At 38.0% G+C, this 23,709-nt stretch overlaps 1 protein-coding gene across 3 annotated transcripts in view; it reads right to left on the reverse strand.

Moving 5' to 3' along the window:
* The window catches only part of RPE65 (retinoid isomerohydrolase RPE65), a 60,144-nt gene that overhangs the window by 13,219 nt on the left and 23,216 nt on the right, over positions 1–23,709 (reverse strand). Inside the window, exons 1-6 of one of the 3 annotated variants that reach the window (XM_032633393.1) lie at positions 22,533–22,564; positions 13,555–13,647; positions 6,898–6,980; positions 5,080–5,230; positions 3,491–3,598; positions 3,246–3,387 (exon numbers count right to left, since the gene is read on the reverse strand). In XM_032633393.1, the coding sequence (XP_032489284.1) occupies positions 3,246–3,387; positions 3,491–3,567 (219 nt within the window). In that variant the 5' untranslated portion in view covers positions 3,568–3,598; positions 5,080–5,230; positions 6,898–6,980; positions 13,555–13,647; positions 22,533–22,564. Of the gene's footprint in view, positions 1–3,245; positions 3,388–3,490; positions 3,599–5,079; positions 5,231–6,897; positions 6,981–13,554; positions 13,648–22,532; positions 22,565–23,709 lie in introns of those variants that run through there. The other 2 variants (XM_032633389.1, XM_032633382.1) reach the window with 2 other exon arrangements.

The raw sequence follows: 23,709 nt of genomic DNA on the forward strand, positions 1-23,709 counted from the left end.
TCTGATCCCCATGCTGACCCCTCATGCCTCTGAAATATTCAAGTTCTCCCTGATTGAGCTTTTCAATTGATGTAGGCCATATATTACTCTGGTTGGTTACTTTCCTTTTGCACATGCAGTTTGTCTTCAAACAGTGACGAATTTGAATCCTGAAACTTCTTTACATTCCCCTTATTGAATTACATTGAATTGTATGCTGATAGTCAATAATTTTCATTTTATAAAAATGGCAATTTTTTATGATACAACCTAAATACCAAATCCAGTATCTTACATACAGAATGAATTTGGAACTGAAAGGAACTTCAGGATTCATCTAGTATAGAAAGTCTTAACCTAAATAGACTTCAGGGGAACCGTGAATTCCTGAGTTAATGAAACTTTTTGAAGATAGGATTCAGTGCTTTAAGTCGTTTTGGATTCTCATAAAAAATTCAAAACCACTAATCTACCACAAACCTCTCAGTTTACATAAGAAGAACTTGAGGTGTCAGAGAGATCAAATGACTTATCTAAGGATGTAGAGCACTAGAATTTCTACCTGGAACCTGCTCAACAAAGATTTATTGAATGAATAATCGATGGAGTATATATTTGTCTACCAAAATTCTTTCTATGTGATTAGGAGAGCATAGGGAGTTTTTAGCACCCTCATTTAAATAAAAGGCAAGACATTCATTCAGTCATTCATCAAGTATTCCTTGAGCTTCTATTATATGCCAGGTGCTGTGTCAGGGTCTAGGAAAACAGAGATGGCCCTTGCTTTCAAGAACTTCAGTCTAGATTTGCACTGTCCACTATGGTAGCCACATATAGCAATTTAAATGTAAGTTAACCATAATTAGATAGAACTTCAAATTCAGTTCCTCAGTCACATTAGCCACATTCAAGTGCTCAATAGCACTTGGATAATGAAGACATAGAACATTTCCATCGTTGTAGAAAGTTCCATTTAATAGCACTGTATTAGACCAATAAGCTGGTATACAGTGCAGTAGGTGCAAAATGATATCTGTAAAGAAAGGCCATCTAACCCAGACTAGGGGATTAGGCAGGGCTTCCCAAGGGCAATGACTCCAATACATGCTTGAAAGATGAGTAAAATTTACCAGATGGAGAAGGATGACAGTGTGTTCTAGGGAGTAGGAACCCTAATGTAAAGGCATAGAGTTGCAAAAAGTGAATGCTGCTTGGGGGTTACTAGTCATTCAGCATGGCTGTGGTGATACTCACACATGGAAGAGGAGAAATAAAATGGGCCAGCCACAAAGGTTTGTGCTTTTAACTTTATCTTGGAAACTATGGGTGCACTAATTGGAATAACACATTTATACTTGCATTTTAGAAAAGAAAATTGCTTCTACTGAATTAAGGAAGCTGTATTTAAGGGAATCGGGCTGGAGGCAAAGGAACTTGTTAGGAGTCTATTTCAGTAATAGTAAACCAACAAAAAAACACTCAACATTTTAAAACTACATTTTTATACGAAGTCAGGGTATAGTGCTGCTCACAATGAAACCTGACTCCTAATAAAGTCTATTCTGGAGCCATACCATGAACTTCACACTTCCAATTAAATTACTATGGTAATTGGATTCACTGTCAAAGTCAAATGGATGGTTTAGAAACTCAGCTTCAGTATTTCTCTAAATGATCTACACACACACTCATACGTGGTTTCAAACATACATCTAAACTAAGAAAGAGCTATCGAGAATATGTTAAGCCTTAGTAAATATTCTGTGGGGATTATAAATCAGCTTGTGATATTGAGAACCCATTGTTGGGACTCCTTTCCTTTCTATTCCTACTACACCGAATATCTAGTTCTGGTCTTCTATTCCACTTAACTGGTCCTCCTATCTATCCCTTATCTCTTTTGTCCTCCCATACAGCTTACATGTGGCTTCCAGATTAAATAACCTAAAGTACGGCTCTGCTTATACCACTTCCCTGAAACAAAAACTTTGAGTAGCTTCCCATCAGCTTAAATGACTTATTCCAAATTTTTTGTCCATTATTCAAACTTCTAGTTTCACCCTACCTGTGTTTCACTATTCCCTTGACGTGGCATGCTTTAGATCACTAGTTCTCACCTGGGAGTGCTATTGCCCCCTAGGGGGAGAGCTGGAAATGTTGGTGAGCATTTGGAGTTTGTACAATGATTGAGGACATGTCCTGGTGTTTAGTAGGTGGAATCAGGGATACCAAACCTCTGCAGTGGGTGGGACAGTCCCCACAATGATGAAGTACCACCGGCCCAACGCCACTGCCACCTCCATTGAGAAATACTGCAAATCTAAGCCAAATAAATTATTCTTTATCCTCCAGTTTCCCACCTCTATACAGCTGATCATGGTACTCCCTGTATATGAAATGTTCTTTCTCCAAAATCAATGAAGTTGTGCCTTCCCTTTAACTTCTAACTCAAGTGCAAGACTTTTAAACCTTCCTTGACCTGCCCCACTTCACAATCCACCAACTACTACCAGAAGCAATCTTTGTTCTTTCATAGAAGGTTTTCCCTCTGTGAAAAAGAGTCCTCACATTCTGTGTCCTATTATAGTTAAGTAATGTATTATTTGATTTCTCCACCTAGGTGTTAAGCTTTCTGAAGACAAGAACAATGCCTTGTAATAGTTACATCTTAATAAATATTGGTTGAAAATGTAGATCTATCTTATCAAATGCTGCACCAAGATTGCCTAAGTTCTCATCAAAATTTATCACTTTTTAATACTGCTGACATGTTTCTCTATGCTTTTTCATTTAAGATATAGCTTTATTTCTAACAAGAAGTGTCTATAAGAAGGGGCAAGTTGGTACACACACTTTCCTAGAACAATGAATGGTAGGGTTTTCAATATTAAATGTGCCAGTTCCATGCTAGTCTATAAAAAACCATGAAGAGCAGGGGACCATGTTGTCTTACTCATTGTATATCTTTTGCATCTAGCATAAGTTCTGGTACATGGAAGGGACTCAATAAATATGTGTGTCACAAATAAATATGTTAGGCATTTTATACGGTTTTCCTCCAATCCACATAATAAATGTTTAAAATTTCGCAGATGGAGAAACAAAGTTTGCCCTATGTCACATTGCTAGTAGTTGATGACAAAGCAGGGATTTGAAACTTAATCTATCTGGCTCTCATATTCTTCAAACCCAAATGCACAACTGATTTAATTCTAAGTTGCAAATTCTAAATTCCTGAGCAATATGGTCTGAGCACTGTGTCCTACCTGCTTAATTGTCTCCAAGGTTTCGGGATTAATCTTTGTAATGAAGTTGGTCTCTGTGCAGGCATAGTAATCTTCCCCCACGGGGTAGATATTAACAAGGGCATTGTCAGTAACCTCCACTCCTCGAAAGTAAGAAAAAAACCTGCAGAAGCAAATGGATTTTTCAGTCCAGTAACTTTCAAGCCATGAGAGAAAAAGGGCTAATGTAAAATGTCTTTAATAACATGCAGTTGGGTTTCAGTAACCTGGAAAATATATTCTTGCAGGGGTCTGGGAAAGCACAGGTGCCAAATTCTGTTATGACGATCCTTTTCTCAGTCATTGCCCGTACGTAAGCATCAGTGCGGATGAACCTGAAGGACATTGAGACACGGGAAAGGGTCACAGACAAGGGCAATTAGTGTAGTCCATGGGGAGCTTAGAATGGTCATTCTATGTGACCTCCTAAAGTCAGAATCATAAATCCACAACATGAAGAATGAAGAGTCTCATAACTTTCTTGGGGTGATTGAAGGAGAAAGAGACAATGTGCCACGAGCTTAAATTTGTGTCTTATAAACTTCACAGTGACATATGAGGAAATCAAGGTTCAGAGAAATGAAGTGATCGGCATATGTGGCCAGAGCCAGAAAACATGCCTGTTCCATATCACACTATGCAGCCCCATGGGTAGTTCACATTGGACCTCTGACTTCCTGTAGCCTATAATTCAACAATCTACACTGAGCGGGGAAGTATAGAACATGTTACGCTGAATTATATTCCTTTCAATCTTCCTCATGTCCCTCTTATGTTTTTCTTCAATTTAAAATTTTATTTTGCTACTTTTAAAAGTAGATATTCTTGAATCTGGTCTCTTGCACAGGCAGACCTCCTGAACCATATCTCCCAGACTAGATGGCGTACGTTGCCTAGGATTTCTCATGTGGAGAGCCAATTAAAATCTGATTTTGCACCTTCATAAAGAGGAAAAAGTACCAAGGTCTTTAGAAGGCATATAAAGGCTTTGCCTGACCTCCAAAATATGCTTTCATAACTAAATTTCTGCTTGACCTGATCTGTTTCTCTTCTATTACGGTCCAAGTTATCCTGACTACTTCAAGACTCCATTTATTCTTTCTTTTGATGTCTCTTCAGAATGCCTGAAATCTGTGGTGATCAACAAAGCTGCTAACAGGCCTGAATATTAAGGCATAAGACAAACTATTTATTGTGGTGTTAATGAATCTTTGTAATGAAATTGTAGTGATGGCTTAGGGCTTCAAGCCTTTTAGCAACAATCTTCTGGTTTTAGAAAACTTCTCTTTCTTTTATTATTATGACATATTTGGTCCTTGCCCCCTTTGTGACACCCCTCCCTCCTTCCCATTGGCCTTTCTGATTATAAAAAAGGAAAGACATCAAGAGACCCATGGTTTAATAATAATAACTATTATTATTATTAAATGCTTCCTATGGGCTAGGAACCATGTTCTCATTTAATCCTTGTAATAAACCCTGAAGTAAATTCTCTTATTTCTCCCATTTTTATAGATGACAAAACAAAGAATTAGAGATTAACATCTTGCCAAAGGGCACCCACCTAGGAAAATGGTATGTAGGGCATATGGGATTTGAAGCCAGGCATGTCAGACCCCAAAGCCCTAGTTCTTAGCTGCTTCTTTATCCCATAGTACATCTCCGAGGTGTCCATACAGACTCACTGGCCCAGGAGGATTCTGAGTGGAGGCGAGCATAAAAGTCTCCTCTTGGGTTCAGGAGGTTGAAAAGTACATGGAGGGAGGAGCTGAGATAGGTCCAAACCCTAGGAGGAGTGGGCCCTAGTGTTCTTTACCTTCTGTGGTATGTGACGTGTCCTTCTTTAAAGTCAAACTTGTGCAGGAGAGCTTGCCCATCAAACAGGTGGTAAAATGGCTCAGATCCAACTTCAAAGAGTCCTGGCCCACATCGAAGGAGACTGCCGGTCAGCCAGAGGGGGATCCTGCCTGTGATGAAGGCAAGACTCAGAACATTGCTTCTTACCCCTGCCCTTCTCACCCAGGTAAAGAGCAGTGATTATCTAAGCAGCCAGATTGGGCAGCCTCTTACTTCTAAAGCTGGCAGTCATTTCCATTCCCAGTTCTCACGGGGGGTAGCTCTCAGGAAATGCCTGCTGGCCTACTCTCCTTTCACTAGGAGACCAAGTGGTAGGAAATGTGGCAACATCTCAGAGTTTAGATAAAGGGTTGGAAGGAGACAGGGAAAAGTATCTCGAATGGAATGGGATTCTCCATCTAACAGATTTCCCCAGCTACCAATACATTTGCCTTTTTACTGTCTCACTTTTAAGAAAAATTTCAAATTTCTTGATATATAGGAGGGATGGATTAGAAGCAGGGATCTAGATACTAAACAAAGATTTGTCTACAGAACAAACTGTTTAAATGAAACAACAAGAATACTGGCTTCTTAAAATATAGACCTATATTCCTTTGAGAATATGGGCTACTGTCCAGATAAAGGTCAACCTGCTGTAGCAGAAAGTGCAAAGGGCTGTCAGAGACCTGAATTCTGGTTCAGGATTTGCTATGTGCCATCTCTAGGCCTCCGTGTCCTTCTCTGCAAAATGAGGGGCACACAAGAAAGGCCTTAAGTCTGTTCAGTCTAAACAGTTAGGTTTGTGCCCTTTGATCCTTTGAAAAGTGCAGCATTTGGCAGTGTTTTTATAATCCTTGCCATTAAAAAAACCACAAATGTATTATTTCATATAGCTCAATTTCAGCAACCCAGTTTACAAGGATGTATATTTCTGATAAAAATTTGAAAAGAAGGCATGGCTTAACTAAAAGGCACAGCATTAATTTGATTGCTAGAACCTAGATTGTTAGCATCAGAATCTAGTTGAGAAAGAGCACCGGGCTCATTCCTTCTATTTTGCATAAGAGACAATTGGGAGGAAAGAGACCTGCCCAGGCTTTGGATCTTCCTATAACACCATGTCTAAGCAAGGATGCTATGTGGGTCATGTGGTGACTTTGGATAATGATAGCAGTAGTAATAATAACAACCATCTATTGATAACTTTGTGTTGGATACTGTGTGAATCTTTCGATTTACATTATCTCATTTAATCTTCACAACATCTCGATGAGGTAAAATTTGGTTTATGGTAGGTGAATGAATTGAGACTCAGAAAGTTTAAGTAACTTGTTGAAGGATTCACAGATAGTAAAATAATAGAGCTACAATTAGCACCTACATCTGCCTGACTCCAGAACCAAGACTTCTGATATAATGGGCATGAAACCTACCACCCTTTATTGTCATATTCCCAGATGCTTGTCACCAGGCCTTCATTTATTCTGCAACTGATAGAACAGACATTTATAGGACATTTTCTATGTGCCAGGCACTGAGCTAGGCACTGACAGCTTAAAGATGACAAAGGTATAGTCCCAGTTGTTAAGGAATTCCAGTTAGGTAGCATTTTTCTATATTAGAGAAGTAAAGAAAAGAGGAAATGGGTTCTTAGTATAAAAAGCCCAAATGTCCAGATTCCTCTCTCTGTAGCCCACAGGGGGAGCCCGTACTGAGAGATGCCAATGAATAAGAGAACAGAGAAGAGAGATTGAGACAGAAAAGAGAAGATGGCTTCAAGATAGGTGAGACCAACCTGTAACATGAGCTGTGAGCGGTGAGGACAGTTCCTCCACAGTTTCAAACAGTTTCTTGTAACCACCAGCAGGATGTTCGACTCTGAAATGGTGGAATAATGAGGAGGAAGCTCATGTGGAATCTCAGGAAGTCCACGGAGACAGAGGCAGAGCTCCAGGAGAAAAGATGCTCTCTGCTCAATGGTGGTGCATACTGCCAGTCTAGCCTGGGCTGGGAGCACACAGTGTTTTGGTGTGGTGTGGTGGTAGAAATGTATCAGGTTGGCAAAGGGGCCCAGGTCAGTGCTCGTCCTTTGTTGAAGGAGAAAATGACCTCCCTTTTAATGCCACAGTGGACTTGCTTGTCCTCTGTAGTTTTCCCATATTTCTGAAGACAAGTCAAAAAATCCCGCCATTGTCACTTCTCTTCCTGACCGAGTCCTTCCTGCAGAATTAGCCTGCCCTGTCCCTACCCTCAGCTTTTACTGCATCATTTATTCTCTTGCCTTCCAGACAGTCTCATTCCTCTCTCTCTTATGCACTGGGAGACCACAGGTTTGGGGGTCAGTTTGTCATCCTTTGTTATTCACCCATATTATACCATCACTTCTTCCCATCATCTCACTTCATCACCAGTCTCCAAGAGCTACAGTACGTTTTAAATATAGTCAGACAAGGAGATTTAGGTCTTATATTTTTGATTATTTTCTCCCTTCTCACTTTGGCTCCATGTTATAACTTCTTAGAGTGAGAGCTCTGACCAGACTGCCTAGTTATGATAGTTATTTTTTATTAAGCACTTACCATGTGCCACATACTATAAAAAGGACTTTGTATGCTATTTGTTCATTTAAATCTCACAACACCATAATGGGGGTAAGTACTTCTCATTCTATATACGGAAAAGCCAAGACTTCAAAAAGTAATTTGCCCAAAATCACACAGCTAGGAAATGGCTGGGCAAGAAGTGGAACCCAGGTCTGCCTCATTGAAATCTTCATGCTCACTACTACTTCCAAGGCCCATTCGAAGCCACACAAACCCCACTGTAATTTAGACCTGAATTCTAGATATTTGCTTCAATACATAAATAGGAAGAAACTCCCCAACCATGAGCCAAGGCCTTCCCTAAAGGGGTCATCAATCCTCTTCAGGAGCTCTTGAAATAGACCATTTACCATCAACACACTAAGGAATTAAAAAAATAATCTCCCAGAGATACTTACTGGATGGACATTTTCTCTCAGTGGAGGATTGAGAGTGCTGGCACCAGTTGTGGAATGAGGAGGCAAGTCCTCAGCCAGGGGCCTTTATATGCCTTCTAAATCCACCTAAAATGAGTTATGGCTTTGGGAACCCTTTCTCACCCCTTGATCTGAGAGAGTGTGAATAGAAGTGGCTTTCAGTGCTCAGACACTCCTGATGCTTGAGCATTAATTTGGGCTGGCCGCTCCCTTAATTGTTTTTTGGCTATTTTCCAGAGACCTCAATCCTTCCCAAAGAGAATGAGAAGTGGATTAGAAAGAAAGGAGTTGTGTGGGAGTGGCTAGCATCAGGCCTGTGCTGATCCGGGTCACCCCACTGGAACCAGGCAACATTCTCTGGTGCCTACCTCCCTCTTCCACTTCTGTGCCCTCATTTTTACCCCCATTCATTTATTCATTCACTTATTTATTTTTAAAAATATCTATTACACATTGTCTATGGAGCAGGCATGGATGAGCCATCTCTGTCTTCACACATCTTGTAACTCTGCAAGAATAACAAGAAACTAACAAACTCTTCAATAAAATTTTGTAAGTGCTATGATTGGAGAAGTATGGAGTGCTATGGAAGCATATTATAGCACTTCTAACTCTCTCTGGTCACCTTATAGGCTCCATTCAGGGCCCAATTCCGACCAGGCTGAGGGCTTCAGTTATGTTCTTTTGATTTGCTGCAGATGAACCCCTTTCATATCTTTGCTTGTTACTAATGCCTTCCTGATATCCACATCACCTTCCTGCTCATTGGTACGTGTGCTGCACTCAGATAGTAAATAGCACTATTTCATTCATATTTCCACACTCCTTTATTTAGCCTCAGTTGTTTGCCAGCACAGACATGGTACTGACCAAAGGAGTCCCCTGGAAACAGACAAGATACTTACTATACCAGCTGACAACTTTAACATTCTTTTAGAAACTCACCATGATCAAGTGGGCTTTATCCCAGGAATGCAAGTATTCTTCACTATACACAAATCAATCAATATGATACACCATATTAACAAATTGAAGGAGAAAAACAATATGATCATCTCAGAGGATGCAGAAAAAGCTTTCGACAAAATTCAACACCTATCTGTGATAAACCACCCCGAGAAAATAGGCATAGAGGGAACTTACCTCAACACGATAAAGGCCATATATGACAAACCCAGAGCCAACATCATTCTCAATGGTGAAAAACTGAAACCATTTCCACTAAGATCAGGAACAAGACAAGGTTGCCCACTCTCACCACTATTATTCAACATAGTTTTGGAAGTTATAGCCACCGCAAACAGAGAAGAAAAAGAAATAAAAGGAATCCAAATTGAAAAGAAGAAGTAAAACTATCACTGTTTGCAGATGACATGATACCATACATAGAGAATCCTAAAGATGCCACCAGAAAACTACTAGAGCTAATCAATGAATTTGGTAAAGTAGTAGGATACAAAATTAATGCACAGAAATCTCTTGCATCCCTATACACTAATGTTGAAAAATCTGAAAGTGAAATTAAGCAAACACTCCCATTTACCACTGCAACAGAAAGAATAAAATACCTAAGAATAAATCTACCTAAGGAGACAAAAGACCTGTATGCAGAAAACTATAAGACACTGATGAAAGAAATTAAAGATGATACAGATGGAGAGATATACCATGTTCTTGGATTGGAAGAATCAACATTGTGAAAATGACTATACTACCTAAAGCAATCTACAGATTCAGTGCAATCCCTATCAAAATACCACCGGTATTTTTCACAGAACTAGAACAAAAAATTTCACAATTTGTATGGAAACACAAAAGACCCCGAATAGCCAAAGCAACCTTGAGAAAGAAAAATGGAGGTGGAGGAATCAGGCTCCCTGACTTCAGACTATACTACAAATCTACAGTGATCAAGACAGTATGGTACTGGCACACACAGAAATATAGATTAATGGAACAGGATAGAAAGCCCAGAGATAAACACATGCACATATGGTCACCTTATCTTTGATAAAGGAGGCAGGAATGTACAGTGGAGAAAGGACAGCCTCTTCAATAAGTGGTGCTGCCAAAACTGGACAGCTACATGTAAAAGAATGAAATTAGAACACTCCATAACACCATACACAAAAATAAGCTCAAAATGGATTAAAGACCTAAATGTAAGGCCAGACACTATAAAACTCTTAGAGGAAAACATAGGCAGAACACTCTATGACATAAATCACAGCAAGATCCTTTTTGACCCACCTCCTAGAGAAATGAAAATAAAAACAAAAATAAACAAATGGGACCTAATGAAACTTCAAAGCTTTTGCACAGCAAAGGAAACCATAAGCAAGACGAAAAGACAACCCTCAGAATGGGAGAAAATATTTGCAAATGAAGCAACTGACAAAGGATTAACCTCCAAAATATACAAGCAGCTCATGCAGCTCAATATCAAAAAAACAAACAACCCAATCCAAAAATGGGCAGAAGACCTAAATAGACATTTCTCCAAAGAAGTTATACAGATTTCCAACAAACACATGAAAGGATACTCAACATCGCTAATCATTAGAGAAATGCAAATTAAAACTACAATGAGGTATCACCTCACACCAGTCAGAATGGCCATCATCAAAAAATCTACAAACAATAGTGCTGGAGAGGGTGTGGAGAAAAGGGAACCCTCTTGCACTGTTGGCGGGAATGTAAATTGATACAGGCACTATGGAGAACAGTATGGAGGTTCCTTAAAAAACTAAAAATAGAACTACCATACAACCCAGCAATCCCACTACTGGGCATATACCCTGAGAAAACCATAATTCAAAAAGAGTCATGTACCAAAATTTTCATTGCAGCTCCATTTACAATAGCCAGGACATGGAAGCAACCTAAGTGTCCATCGACAGATGAATGGATAGAGAAGATGTGTCACATATATACAACGGAATATTACTCAGTCATAAAAAGAAACGAAATTGAGTTATTTGTAGTGAGGTGCGTGGACCTAGAGACTGTCATACAGAGTAAACTAAGCCAGAAAGAGAAAAACAAATACCATATGCTAACACATATATATGGAATATAAAAAAAAAGGTTCTGAAAAACCTAGGGGCAGGGCAGGAATAAAGACGCAGACATAGAGAATGGACTTGAGGACATGGATAGGGGGAAGGGTAAGCTGGGACGAAGTGAGAGAGTGGCATGGCCATATATACACTACCAAATGTAAAATAGATAGCTAGTGGGAAGCAGCTGCATAGCACAGGGAGATCAGCTTGGTGCTTTGTGACCACCTAGACGGGAGGGATAGGGAAGGTAGGAAGGAGACACAAGAGGGAGGGGATATGTGGATATATGTATATGTATAGCTGATTCACTTTGTTATAAAGCAGAAACTAACACACCATTGTAAAGCAATTATACTTCAATAAAGATGTTAAAAAAATAAATATTAAAAAAACTGATATAAAAAATTAATAAGTGGTTATGGCTAGTCACCCTCAAGCTCTTCAACAAACCTATAAAACAATTAATCTGAGCACTTCTCAAGATAGATGACAAAACCTTACTGTCCTAGCATGCCTTGCAGTGAGGATTCAGGAACGTGACCTGGGCTCCATCAATAAGAGGCAGGGCCAGAGGTCCTAGTGGTAGCACCCAGTGCTTAGCATCAGTGTTGTCTCCACTCATCCAAGGCAGCTGTAGTGTGGAGCCATTCCACAGTGAAGCCTGGAGCATTATCACTGGCCTGGTGACCCACAGGTCTCATTCTTTAGTGATCCCAGAGATTCTGTTAGCTACCTAATATTTAAAAATTTTGTTTGCCGCTTTGATTAACTAGAGTTGATTTCACTGTTTACAGATAAGAGCTCTGCCTCTAGAAAATGATGGTCATATAGGATACTGTGGTATCACATATAATGAACATCTATATTGGTATATGGAGGTCCCGGAAAGATTTTTGAGGACGTATCTAAGCTGAGATAGGAAGAATATGTAAATGTTAGCCAGTAAAAGTGTAGGGAGAAGAGTGTTCAAGCACGGCTTAGGGGAATTTAAAAAAGTCTGGAAACGAGCATGATTCAGGGAAATGGCAAGAGATGAAGCTAGACTAGAGATAATCATAGGCCAGATTTTGCAGAGCCTTGTGAACTATGTAAAGAAATTGATACCCATATCACCAGAACAGAGGGAATCACTGAAATACTTTATCCAGAAGAGTGACATGATCTGATTTGCCTTTTATTAAGACCACTCTAATTACATTGTGGGCAATATGTAGGAATGGGAGATTTGGGCAAGATAAATTAGAGAGAGACCAAACAAATGAAGGTAGTTGATGTAGGGGGATGGGTTGTGGATGGATATGATATTTAAGAGATATTCCAGAGGAAGACTGATCAAACTTTGTGATTGGTGAATGTATGGAGAAATAAAAGGCAGGACAAGGATTACGAGTAGGTTTCTGGCTTGAATTATGGTACAGTTCATTGGGATAGTGCAGTCTGTGTGTGATGTGTCAGCGATGCAGAGAGAATAAATTCTGATTGAGATATATGTTTATTAAAGAAAGAGATCACTGGGGGTTGTACACTTTGAAAGCTTTATAGGGAAGTGTGATGAGTTGGAATCTGAAGGATAGGCAGGGTGTGGAGAAGGCAGAGAAAATGGAGAGGACACTCCTGGTGAAGGGAACAGAGGGAGGCACATGCTAGAAGGATTTTCTGTCTTCTGTACCACTTCTGCTGGGTTTCATTTTTTCAGAAGAAGTCTCATCTCCTTGAGTACAGCCATGTGCCACGTTGTGATACCTGTACACTGGCAGTCCACTGAAGAGAAATTCCAGGAATACCAGGACCCAGCTGCTCTTCTTCCTGTACACCTCCCATTACAAGGGGCCAAAGGAGAAGGCTTTGCGGTAGCCAGGTGCCAGAAAACTACACTACACTATACTACACTACTGCACAACATTATGCCCTGAGGAACAGGGCATTGACAAACTGCAGTTAATACTGAATATCACTTCCAGGGAGATTAAAGTCAATCTTACTGGTGCCCACAACTGCACCAAATGCCTTTCTTAGGTATTCCCGTGCTGCCTTTGGTATTCTGGGGCTGTAGCCACATTATTTAAAAACAGGAACTGATTTTAGTGATTTTTGTGTTTTATTTTGCATCTTTGGTAGGCTTTATATCAAGCCGCTGCTTGACGGCTATTTGTTTTAAAACTACAAATAATGGCAATTCACTATGGGAAGGCTTACAGACTCACGGATCGTGTGAATTGTCAAGTTACCATGTGTGATTAATGTCAGAATGAAAACTAATTACTATCCACTGAACCTCACTAGACCCCAAGGTCTTCAGGTATAAACGGAGCAAAATAAGCAAAAGCACTTTTTAGCTAAGTACTGTATGTAAGTATTAAGTAATACTTACCAATGCTGATTCTGAGGGAGTTTGATTTCATGTCTAATCTTCCAGCTTATACCTCCTACCTCAGGGTAACTTATTTCCTCTGTTCTCCGGTCCCTGTGAAGTTAGAGAACAGCTGGGTTATATACTCTCCAAAGCTCCAAATGTAGACTTCTCTTTCAGGTCTAATTGTATCCTTTTGTCATTTCAATGTGATACACTGGACCACCAATGGATTGTTATTTTTTCTTTCATCCTCTCCTCTTATTCTCCACCTTAATTTTTTGCTATTTGGTAAAATCAAATCATCATGTTTGATTTCTGTGTTTTCCAAAGAAACTGTTTCATTTTGATATATTTTGGTACTTTTACCAAAATAATATTCCAAGAGTTGAAACAGTAAATCAACTTTCTTCAAGCAGAGATTTCTAAATAAGAATTGATCCCACACTTCTTTGAAGAAACCATTTCTGAAGGTAAAATAAAAGCTACTTTTTCATCTTGGTATTAGGCAGACCATGAGGTCATCATGAGGCGTTTGGATTATATTCTGGGAGCAGTGAGAAGATATTAAAGGATTTTAAGCAGGGCAATGACTGAGGTGATCTAATATATGTTATTTGGGGGAGAATCACTCTCCCTGGTATTTGAAGAATAGATTACAAGTGTCTGGCATGGAAGTAGATAAAGCAGTAGTTCAGATGAGGTATGATGGTTCTCAAACTAGAGTGGGACAATGAAGATGGAAAAAAGTGAATGGATTTGAGATCTGTTTTGTAAGTAGGAATATAGGACTCATGTGATATAACTGATATGTCTAGGATGAAAGAAAATGGGGTAATGGGGTATATCATTTATTTATTGCAAATATTGCAGCATAAAAATTACAGCATAAAAATTAACACCAAACCTCAGTGTCATACAACATTAAGGTAGATTTGCTGATATTGGCTGGACTTGCTCTTGTAACTGGCCTTTGCCTGCTTGTCAACTGATCCAGGTCTCAGCTGAGATGTGTGGGGTAGCTTGGCTTTACTGCACAGGTCTCCTCTCCAGTAGGGTGACCTGGGCATATTCTCCTGGCAATGGCAGAGATGAAAGAGAGCAAGTAGAAACATGAAAAGCTGCCTAAGGCCAAGGCTCAGAACAAATACACTGTCACTTCTACCATCTCCCATTAGGTCAATCCAACAAGTCATGAGTCCAGTCCATGCATCAAGGGGTGAGAAAATAGCCTCTGCCTTTTTAGTCATTAGTGAGAACTACGGTGTCACATGGCAAAGGCCACGGACATAGAAAAGGATGAAAAACCCGGGCAATTTTTGTAGCATGGCACATGGGAGAACCAAGTTGGATTTCTAGGTTTTTGCTTGAGCAGCTGAATGAATATTACACTATTCTTTAAGACTAAAGGAGGAAAGGTTGAGTGGAAATTGGTATATCAAGAATTCACAGTAAAATCTGAGATGCTATAAAACGTTCATCTTCTCCATGGGGCTTACTTGTCTATCCTTCTTCCCTCCTGTAGCACCCCCCTGATCCTCCTTACCCTGAAGGAACTTGTTCAGTAGAAATAGGATTCAAACCAAAGCAGTCGGATTCTAAGGTCTGTACTGTTATAAGTATTACTTCCATCCACAAATGGAAGTTTCGGTAAATGTTATTTTCTTGATTTCATTACACGCTCAGTGATATTTTAGTGCTCCTTGTAGACAGATGCTCCTGGAAGCTTCTCAGCTGACTTGCCCCTACTGTGTGCCTTCAACCATTCCCCAACCATACTGTCAGAGTCATTCCTCTTAAAGGAAAATCAGATCATGTCCCTTCTATATTTGGCACCATTGAAGAGGTCTGCATTACCACTGGATAAAGTCCAAGCACTTTAGCACAGCTATATAAGATCTCACACACCTGACCCCTGCCTACTTCTGTGTCAACATCTGCCACTCTCCCCTTTCATCTGTGCTCCAGCAGTACCAAGCTGTTCACTGCTTCTTGTCAACTGTTTCATGCTTCCCTTTCTTCACACAGGCTAGCTCCTTTGCTTGGAACTCCCTTCTTTCCCTTTTCCACCTGGTAAATTCCCAGTTTCTATCACAACCCTGATAGAGCATTGCTTTTCTATGATGCCTCAGAAAGGATGCTCTCTTTTGTACTTTTTCTGAAACTCATATATAAGTCTATTTTTGTATATATCACATCATGTCATTTCATTTGTTAGCATGTCTGTCTTCCACTTTTGATTGTGGGCTTCTTGCTTATTGTAGATAGAATTAAATCACCCTAGCACAATGACATTTGGCTAAATCATTCAACACCTGTCAGGATGGAAACTGGCAGCCACCATGCTGCTCCCCCAGGGTGAAAACCAATAGACTATCAAAAGCTCTGCACTTACTTCTCTTGCACCCCCCAAAATGACATGTGAGGCAACTCACCCTGCCCGTCTTTTCTCCTCCCCCATCACCAGAACTTAGTCGGCCCTTGCATCACTCAAAAAGGTCATAGAGAAGGAGGGATATATGTATATACATCCTCCTGACCATGTACATTCTGCCTCTCTCTCTCCTGCAGGGGATATCAGAGTGCCCTCTTGCTGGTGGGTCCTGCCCCTCACTCAGGAAATCCCTCTTGCTTTGCATATGCCTGTGTCAGTAATAATTTAAATTGCTTGTGGTCTCTGGTTTGAGTGTGGAGTATTTTGACATCTGATATCTTAAAAACTTAGGGTCTGGCAGCAGCCTACTGTGACACTTATGCCTCATTATGCTCAGGGCATCAGTATAAGAACTCAATAAAACCTGTTTCTTCAACCAAGTTAATAGAGGCCACTAGAAGAACTGCCTTAATGAACTGAACACAAGAATAATTTAAAAATTGTATTTATAAATGAGTGCTTAAGGAGTTGGGTTTTTTTGGAAAGAATTTGAAGTATTTTACTTTTACTTGAAAATCTTGATTATACTCATTTTAATTAATCAGCTCTTGCTTCACAGGAAGAAAAAGGCACACAAAAGAAGGTTCTGGGCCAGCCTCATTGGATTATGGTGCCTCAGCTATTGAAGGCCTCAGTACACTTTTAAGTTCTCACGTTCTGCCAGTTGGTATAAATGCAAAAAAAAAAAAAAGAAAAGGCAACTGAATCTTTTAGAATAGACTTTTTCCCCCCCTCTCTGGGCCAGAGAACTGGTTTATTAGACAAAAGAACCTCACATGTGGATTAGGAAGACTTATCCTCTTAACTTCAGGCACATGGACATCAGAAAAAAGAGCTATTCTAATCGCATTAGGAATTCTGGCTGTGCTGATCCAGTTTATGGAATTAATGGATTGCTTATGAGTTATTCTCAGACAATGGGAGAATAGGTTTCCTAACAAGAGAAAGTTGTTAGGAATATTTGACCGAATGTCCACACTTAACTCTATTCCTTTACTTATCAGAGTATATTATTTGTTTTTATGTTTGTTTCCCCACTTAGCGTCTTGAGGACAGTGCCCCTGTTTATTTGTCACTTTGTCATAAAGCCCAGCATTTAGTAAGTAGTAATTAAACATTTTATGCTATTGCATATGGTAGTTTTATTAACATGAACTTTTGCTTGTTGATGTTAGTGTATAGAAATATATTTGATTTTTGTATATTGATCTTGTATCCTGCAATCTTTCTAAACTCATTAATAGTCCTAGTAGGTTTTTAAAATAAGCCATCATGTTTTCTACATAAAGATCATGTTGCTATGAATAAAGACAGTTTTACTTCTTCATTTCCAATCTAGATGCCTTTTATTTCTTTTATTGTCTTGCCTTACTGCACTGCTAGAACTTCAGGACAATGCTGAATAGAAGTGGCAAGAAAGGATATCCTTGTCTTGTTCCTGATCTTAAGGAGAAAGTATTGAGTCTTTTCACTACAAAGGATGATGTTAACTGTAGGTTTTTTCAGACATCCTTCATCAGGTTGAGAAAATTTCCTACTTGTTGAAGGCTTTAAATCAGGAATGGATGTTAGATTATGTCAAATGCTTTCTCTGTATCCATTAAGATGATCATATGGATATTGTTTATTAGTTTAATATGGTGAATTACATTGATTTATTTAGAATATTAAACCAATTTTGCATTTTTGGGATAAACCAGAAACATATTTTATCAACTTTTAGATTCTATTTGCTAAAATTTTAAGAGTTTTTGCCTTTGTGTTCATGTAGGATATTGGTCTATAGTGTTTTTTTATTCTTTTTCTTGTAATGCTTTTGTCTGGCTTTGATATCAAGGTAATGATGGATTCAAAGTATAAATTGGAAATTGTTATCAGCTCTTAACTTTATTGGAAGACTTTGTACAGATTTACTATTATTTCTTCCTTAAATGTTTGGTAGAGTTCACCAGTGAAGCCATTTGAGCCTGGAGCTTTGTTTTTGTGAAAGAGTTTTAACTACAAATTCTATTTCTTTAGTTGATATATGACTCTAGGTTATCTATTTCATTTGAGATATTCATTTTATGAGATATGTTAATTTGTATCTTTTAAAAATATATTCATTTCACCTAGGTTAGTGAATACAGTGGCATAAAGTTGTTCATAATAATTCCAAATTATATCTTTAGTATCTATAGAATCTGTAGTTATGTTGCATCTCCCATTTCTAGTATTGTGTAATTGCACCTTTTTTCCTTTTTTTTTTTTTACTGGTAGGTCTAGTTAGAGGTTTATCAGATTCATTGATCTTCTCAAAGAAATATCTTTTTATCTTCAACCTATTTGTGTCTTTATGTTTAAACTGCAGTTCTTGCTGGTCAACTATGATTTGGTCTTGCTCTTTTATCCAGTCTGACAGTATGTGCCTTTTAATTGGGCTATGTAGACTATATACTTTAAAAAGAAATTGAAGTATAGTTGATTTACAATATTGTATTAGTTTGACGTTTATTATTTTTTTTTGGCAGATTGTATTCCATTATAGGTATTCCAAGATATTGGATACAATTCCCTGTGCTATACAGTAAATCATTGTTGCTTATCTATTTTATGTATAGTAGTTTATACCTGCTACTCCTATACTCCTAATTTGTCCCTCCACTCCCTCTCCACTTTGGTTACATTTGTTTTCTATGTTTGTGAATCTGTTTCTGTTTTGTATATAGATTCATTTGTATCATTTCTTTTAGATTCCATATATGTGATATCATATAGTATTTGGTAGACAATTTACATTTTTTAAAATTTAATTTATTTTTGGATGTGTTGGGTCTTCGTTGCTGCATGTGAGTTTTCTCTAGTTGCGCCGAGTGGGGTCTATTCTTCGTTGTGGTACACGGGCTTCACATTGCGGTGGCTTCTCTTGTTGTGGAGCATGGGCTGTAGGTGTGCAGGCTTCAGTAGTTGTGGCACGCGGGTTCTAGAGTGCAGGCTCAGTAGTTATGGTGCATGGGCTTAGTTGCTCTGCGGCATGTGGGATCTTCCTGGACCAGGGCTCAAACCTGTGTCCCCTGCATTGGCAGGAATATTCTTAACTACTGTGCCAACAGGGAAGCCACCAGACCATTTACATTTAATGTAAATATTGATGTAGTTAAACGTGAGTCTATCATCTTGTTGTCTTTTGTTCAGCTCTTCTGTTCTTTGTTCTTTTTCTCCCTTTTTTCTGCCTTCTTTTGAATTAAATCAAGTTTTGTTGTTGTTACTCCCATTTAGTTTATTTTTCATATCTGACATTGTAGTTTTCATCTCTAGAATTTCTATTTGGTTCTTTTTTATATTTCCCATACCTTTGCTTAACTTTCTGTATGTTTTAATGTACCTGTCTGCTAATTACAACATATGTCTCAGTTCTGGGTTGGTGCCAATTGACTGATTTTTGTCTTAATTATGGGTTATATTTTTCTGCATCTTTGCATGCTTGGTAATTTTTGATTGGATGCCATTTTATTTTATTTTTCTCATGTCTTTTTCTGTGGTTGACTTCTAGTTTCATGATGTTGTAGTCATAAAAGATGCTTGAAATAATTTATATACTCTGAAATTTGTTGAAGCTTGTTTTGTGCCCTAGTATGTGATCATTCCTAGAGAATGTTCCATGTGCATTTGAAAAGAATGTTTATTCTGCTTTTTTGGATGTAATGTCCTGAGAAATATCAATTATGTCTAACTGTTCTATTGTGTCATTTAGGATCTCTGTTGCCTCATTGATTTTCTGTCCATTGACGTGAGTGGGGTGTTAGAGACTCCTACTACTATTGTATTCCTATCAATTTCTCCCTTTATGTCTGTTAGTATTTGTTTTATGTATTTGGGTGCTCCTATATTGGGTGCATATATGTTGACCAGTGTAGTATCCTCTTCTTGTATTGATCCTTTTACCATTATATAGTGTCCTTCTTTATCGTGCTTTATGACTTTTGTTTTAATGTCTATTTCATCTGATACGAGTATTGTGACCCCCACTTTCTTGTCATTTCCGTTTGCATGAAATATCTTTTTCCATTCCCTTTATTTCAATCTATGTGTGTCCTTTGCCTTAAAGTGGGTCTCTTGTAGGTGACATATTGTAGGCTTACTTTTTAATTTCTTTATACAATCTGCCACTCTATGTCTTTTGATTGGAGCATTTAGTCCGTTGACATTTAAGGTAATTATTGATGGATACGTATTTATTGCCATTTTAAACCTTGTTTTCCAGTTGATTTTGTATTTCTTCTTTGCTTATTTTTGTTTTTCCTTTTGTGGTTTGATGATTTTTCTCTTTTATTATGCTTGTGTTCTCTTCTTTTTGGTTTTTGTGAATCTATTGTATGTTTTTGATTTGTGGTCACCCTGTTTTTCAAGTATGTTAACCCATTACTATATCTACTTGTTTTAGACTAAAAGTCATATAGGCTGAAATGCATTCTAAAAAAAAAAAAAAAACCTACATTTTCTTACTCTCCTCCCCCTCATTTTATAATTTTGATTTCCTCTTTTACATCCTCATGTTTATCCTTTTCTGTTCATTTTCGTTATCATCACTTTCACAGAAATTTTTTTGATTAAAAAGAAAATCTGTATATTGGCTTATTTAAGTGATTTACTTTCCAACTGTGATTTTCTCTTTCCTATAGATTCTTGCTTCTTTTCTATTTTGAGAAGGTCTTTTAATATTTTTTTTAGGATAGGTTTAGTATTGCTGTATTCCTTTAGTTTTTGCTTGTCTGAGAAATTCTTTATCTCTCCTTCTACTCTAAATGATAATCTTGCTGGGTAGAGTATCCTAGTTTGCAAATTTTTCCCTTTCAGGACTTTGAATATATCTTGCCACTCCCGTCTGTGGGTGCCAGACATTTTAAATTTTACTTCATTGCTTGCTAGGTTTATTTGTATTCCTTTAAATATTATTGAGCTTTATTCTGTGACTCATTGTTTTTGGAAACAGTTTGGTTTTTGAGTTTTGTTTAAAAGATTTGTTAGGTTGGATTGAAGCAGTGCTCAGTGTAAGACCAATTTTCCTCAACACTGTACTATGCAGTATTACTGTCTAATACTGAGTTCAAGACTCTTTTGATTATTTTACCAAATTCTCCATGAATCATGAGACTTTCTAGTTTGGGTGCTGGGAATAGATACTATATTCTCATCTCTGTGTGGGTGACTAGCACTGTGACCTCTAATCCACTCAGGTGATTCTTTTGGCCTTGGGTAATCTCCTCACACAGAAGCACTAATAAGTATTTCAGTTGAATATTCAAGGGGGACACTCTGCAGAGCTTCAGAATTCTCTCTCTGTAGACTTCCTCTTTTACAGGACTCCGTATGAACTCTAGTCACCTTGTTTTCCTCAATTCTCAGCTCCATCTCCTTAACTTGGAATCTTCTAGGCTCTATCTAGATTCACTTTCTGGGCATCACAGCCTAGAATCCTTTCATAGCATTAAGCTGGTGCAGTTGGATGGTTTACCTTGTCTAGTGGCCACTGTTTTTTTTTATTGATGATGTCCCATATCATGAACAGTGTTGTTTCTTTTAAAAATTATTTCAGATAGGAGGGTTAATCTGGTCCTTAGTACTTAATTTTGTTTGGGAGCTAAAGTTCACTGATTGATAAATATACATTTTTTTTGAAATAAATTTCAGAGAACTGCCTGAGTGACATACAGAACAGTGGCGGGGAGCTTCTGTTGTGCATTTTTAGAAGTGAGAAAATGAGATTATGGTTTCATGACTGAAGGCATTACATATGATATGGTGGTATTGGAAGTCAAATAATGCAGGAGGCAAGAAACTTAAGAAAGACTTTTCTGTTAAGACTTATAAGATACAAATAGTGTCATGTACTGTGGTATATATGGCAGTGAATAAAATGACAAAGTCCCTTCCTTCATTAAACTTCATCCCAGTTTGTATGAGATCAAGTTTTGAGTACCTAATGTAGTATTTTTATATTCACTTAATTGAGATGCTTTATTTAATTACGGTAGATGATGTAATCCAAAAAATACACAACATACGATATGTTACCTCGTAGCCTTATACTTCCTTTGTTATAGCACTTGTTACATTATAATTGGCAATTTATTCATCTCTTCCTCTAACCAGTCTGTAAGCATCTCTATATCAGGACTAGGGTGTTTTATTTAGTCTTTTAACTCCATTGTGTACATAATGCAGAGCACATAGCAAGTACTAATGAGTGAATAAATGAATGGATAAATGAATGGTGCAAATTTTCTGTACTAGGGTTGATTGTCAAGGGAGTTATTTTGGATAAATGGGCCTTCTGACCGCTGCCCTAATACCCATCAGTCAAAATGGCCAACACATTTATTCTCAAGCACAACTGAGGTTGGTATGTAATAATAACAATAGGTTAAGTGCTCAGTACATTTTTTTTAAAGTTTTAATACTAATCTTCTATGACAACTTCAAGTTTTTTTGCCTTCAAATTTAAACAAATGAGCAGCAGTACTCCCTAAATTCAAAGAAGTGAGAAGCTACTCATGTATCCACTTGAGAATTACTCAGTACTTACTTCATAATATGACAAATGCAGTTCTGTGATCGTCAACGTAAAGAGAAAAAAAAAAAAAAAAGAGGCAGCAGACAATTGTGGCTCATGTCCACAGCAGCAGGATCTTTGTATGTGTCTCTAGGATATAGAACAATGCCTAGAAATGAATGAAGAGATGAATGAACAACATCTCATCCTTCTCAAGGCTAATTCACTATAAGCAAAATGACTCTGGGAGCATAGCTGAAAAAAAGAAATAGGTGACTTCATTTTCAAACTTCTATATCTGATGAGGATGGCATTATTATGCTTTATGAAGAGAATTTCCATTTCTCAAAGGGTCTCTTCTAAAGCTGCCTCTTCAAAAAAGCAGATATTTTCTAATCAAATGGCCTTGGCCCACTGCAGAAAATGGGCGAGCAGATTGCTTTTCAGAATATTTGTGGAATATAAGGCTTTAGCTTTAGATTCAAGTTATTCAAGCCATGATTCAATATCCTGAATTCCAATCAAGTTTGTAAAATGAGATGTCAGATTGAAAACCTCTGTCAGGTTTTAACTTGCTTCTCAGAAGATATTTCTACGTAATCAGCAGGACAGTAAAAGGGCACACAGGGGAAGAGAAGAAAAAAAGCCATGCACAAAGATAATGTGGTAAAGTTGTGCATAAGTTATAGGGCTTTAATGACATTTTATAATTAAAAATTTGGCCAAACATTTGATAAGACATCAAATATCATTATGAAAAGGTGAAATATCAGAAAAGAATCCACTGAAGATGCCCAAATCAGACTTGTTGGGTTATTTATTTCCAGATTCTGCTTATCTCACATACCAAAAAAGAAAAAAAAAAAGCTGAGTGGGAAAAAAAGGAGATTAGTAGATTCTAATTGCTTACCATGCAAGCTCTGTCGATTAGTTTGCAACTGCTGATAACGGCACAAAAATGTGCACTAGAGCTGTGAGATATTCCATGAGACTGCTACAATGTCTTTTCCTGGTATTAATTGTAAATGCAGAAATTCACATTCAATCAGATTTGCAAGTAATTTTTTCCCACATAAATTCCTCATAATCGTTCTTTAGCTAAGTTAATCATGTCTGTCCAGGTTGTGTGCAGTTGAGGCAATTATTCAAAGAATCTTGGTCTTAAAAAATTACTTTGACCTGTAATGTTCATATTTCTGAATGAACACTT

This window comes from Phocoena sinus, chromosome 1 (assembly GCF_008692025.1).
Source record: "Phocoena sinus isolate mPhoSin1 chromosome 1, mPhoSin1.pri, whole genome shotgun sequence".
NCBI classification, from domain to species: domain Eukaryota; kingdom Metazoa; phylum Chordata; class Mammalia; order Artiodactyla; family Phocoenidae; genus Phocoena; species Phocoena sinus.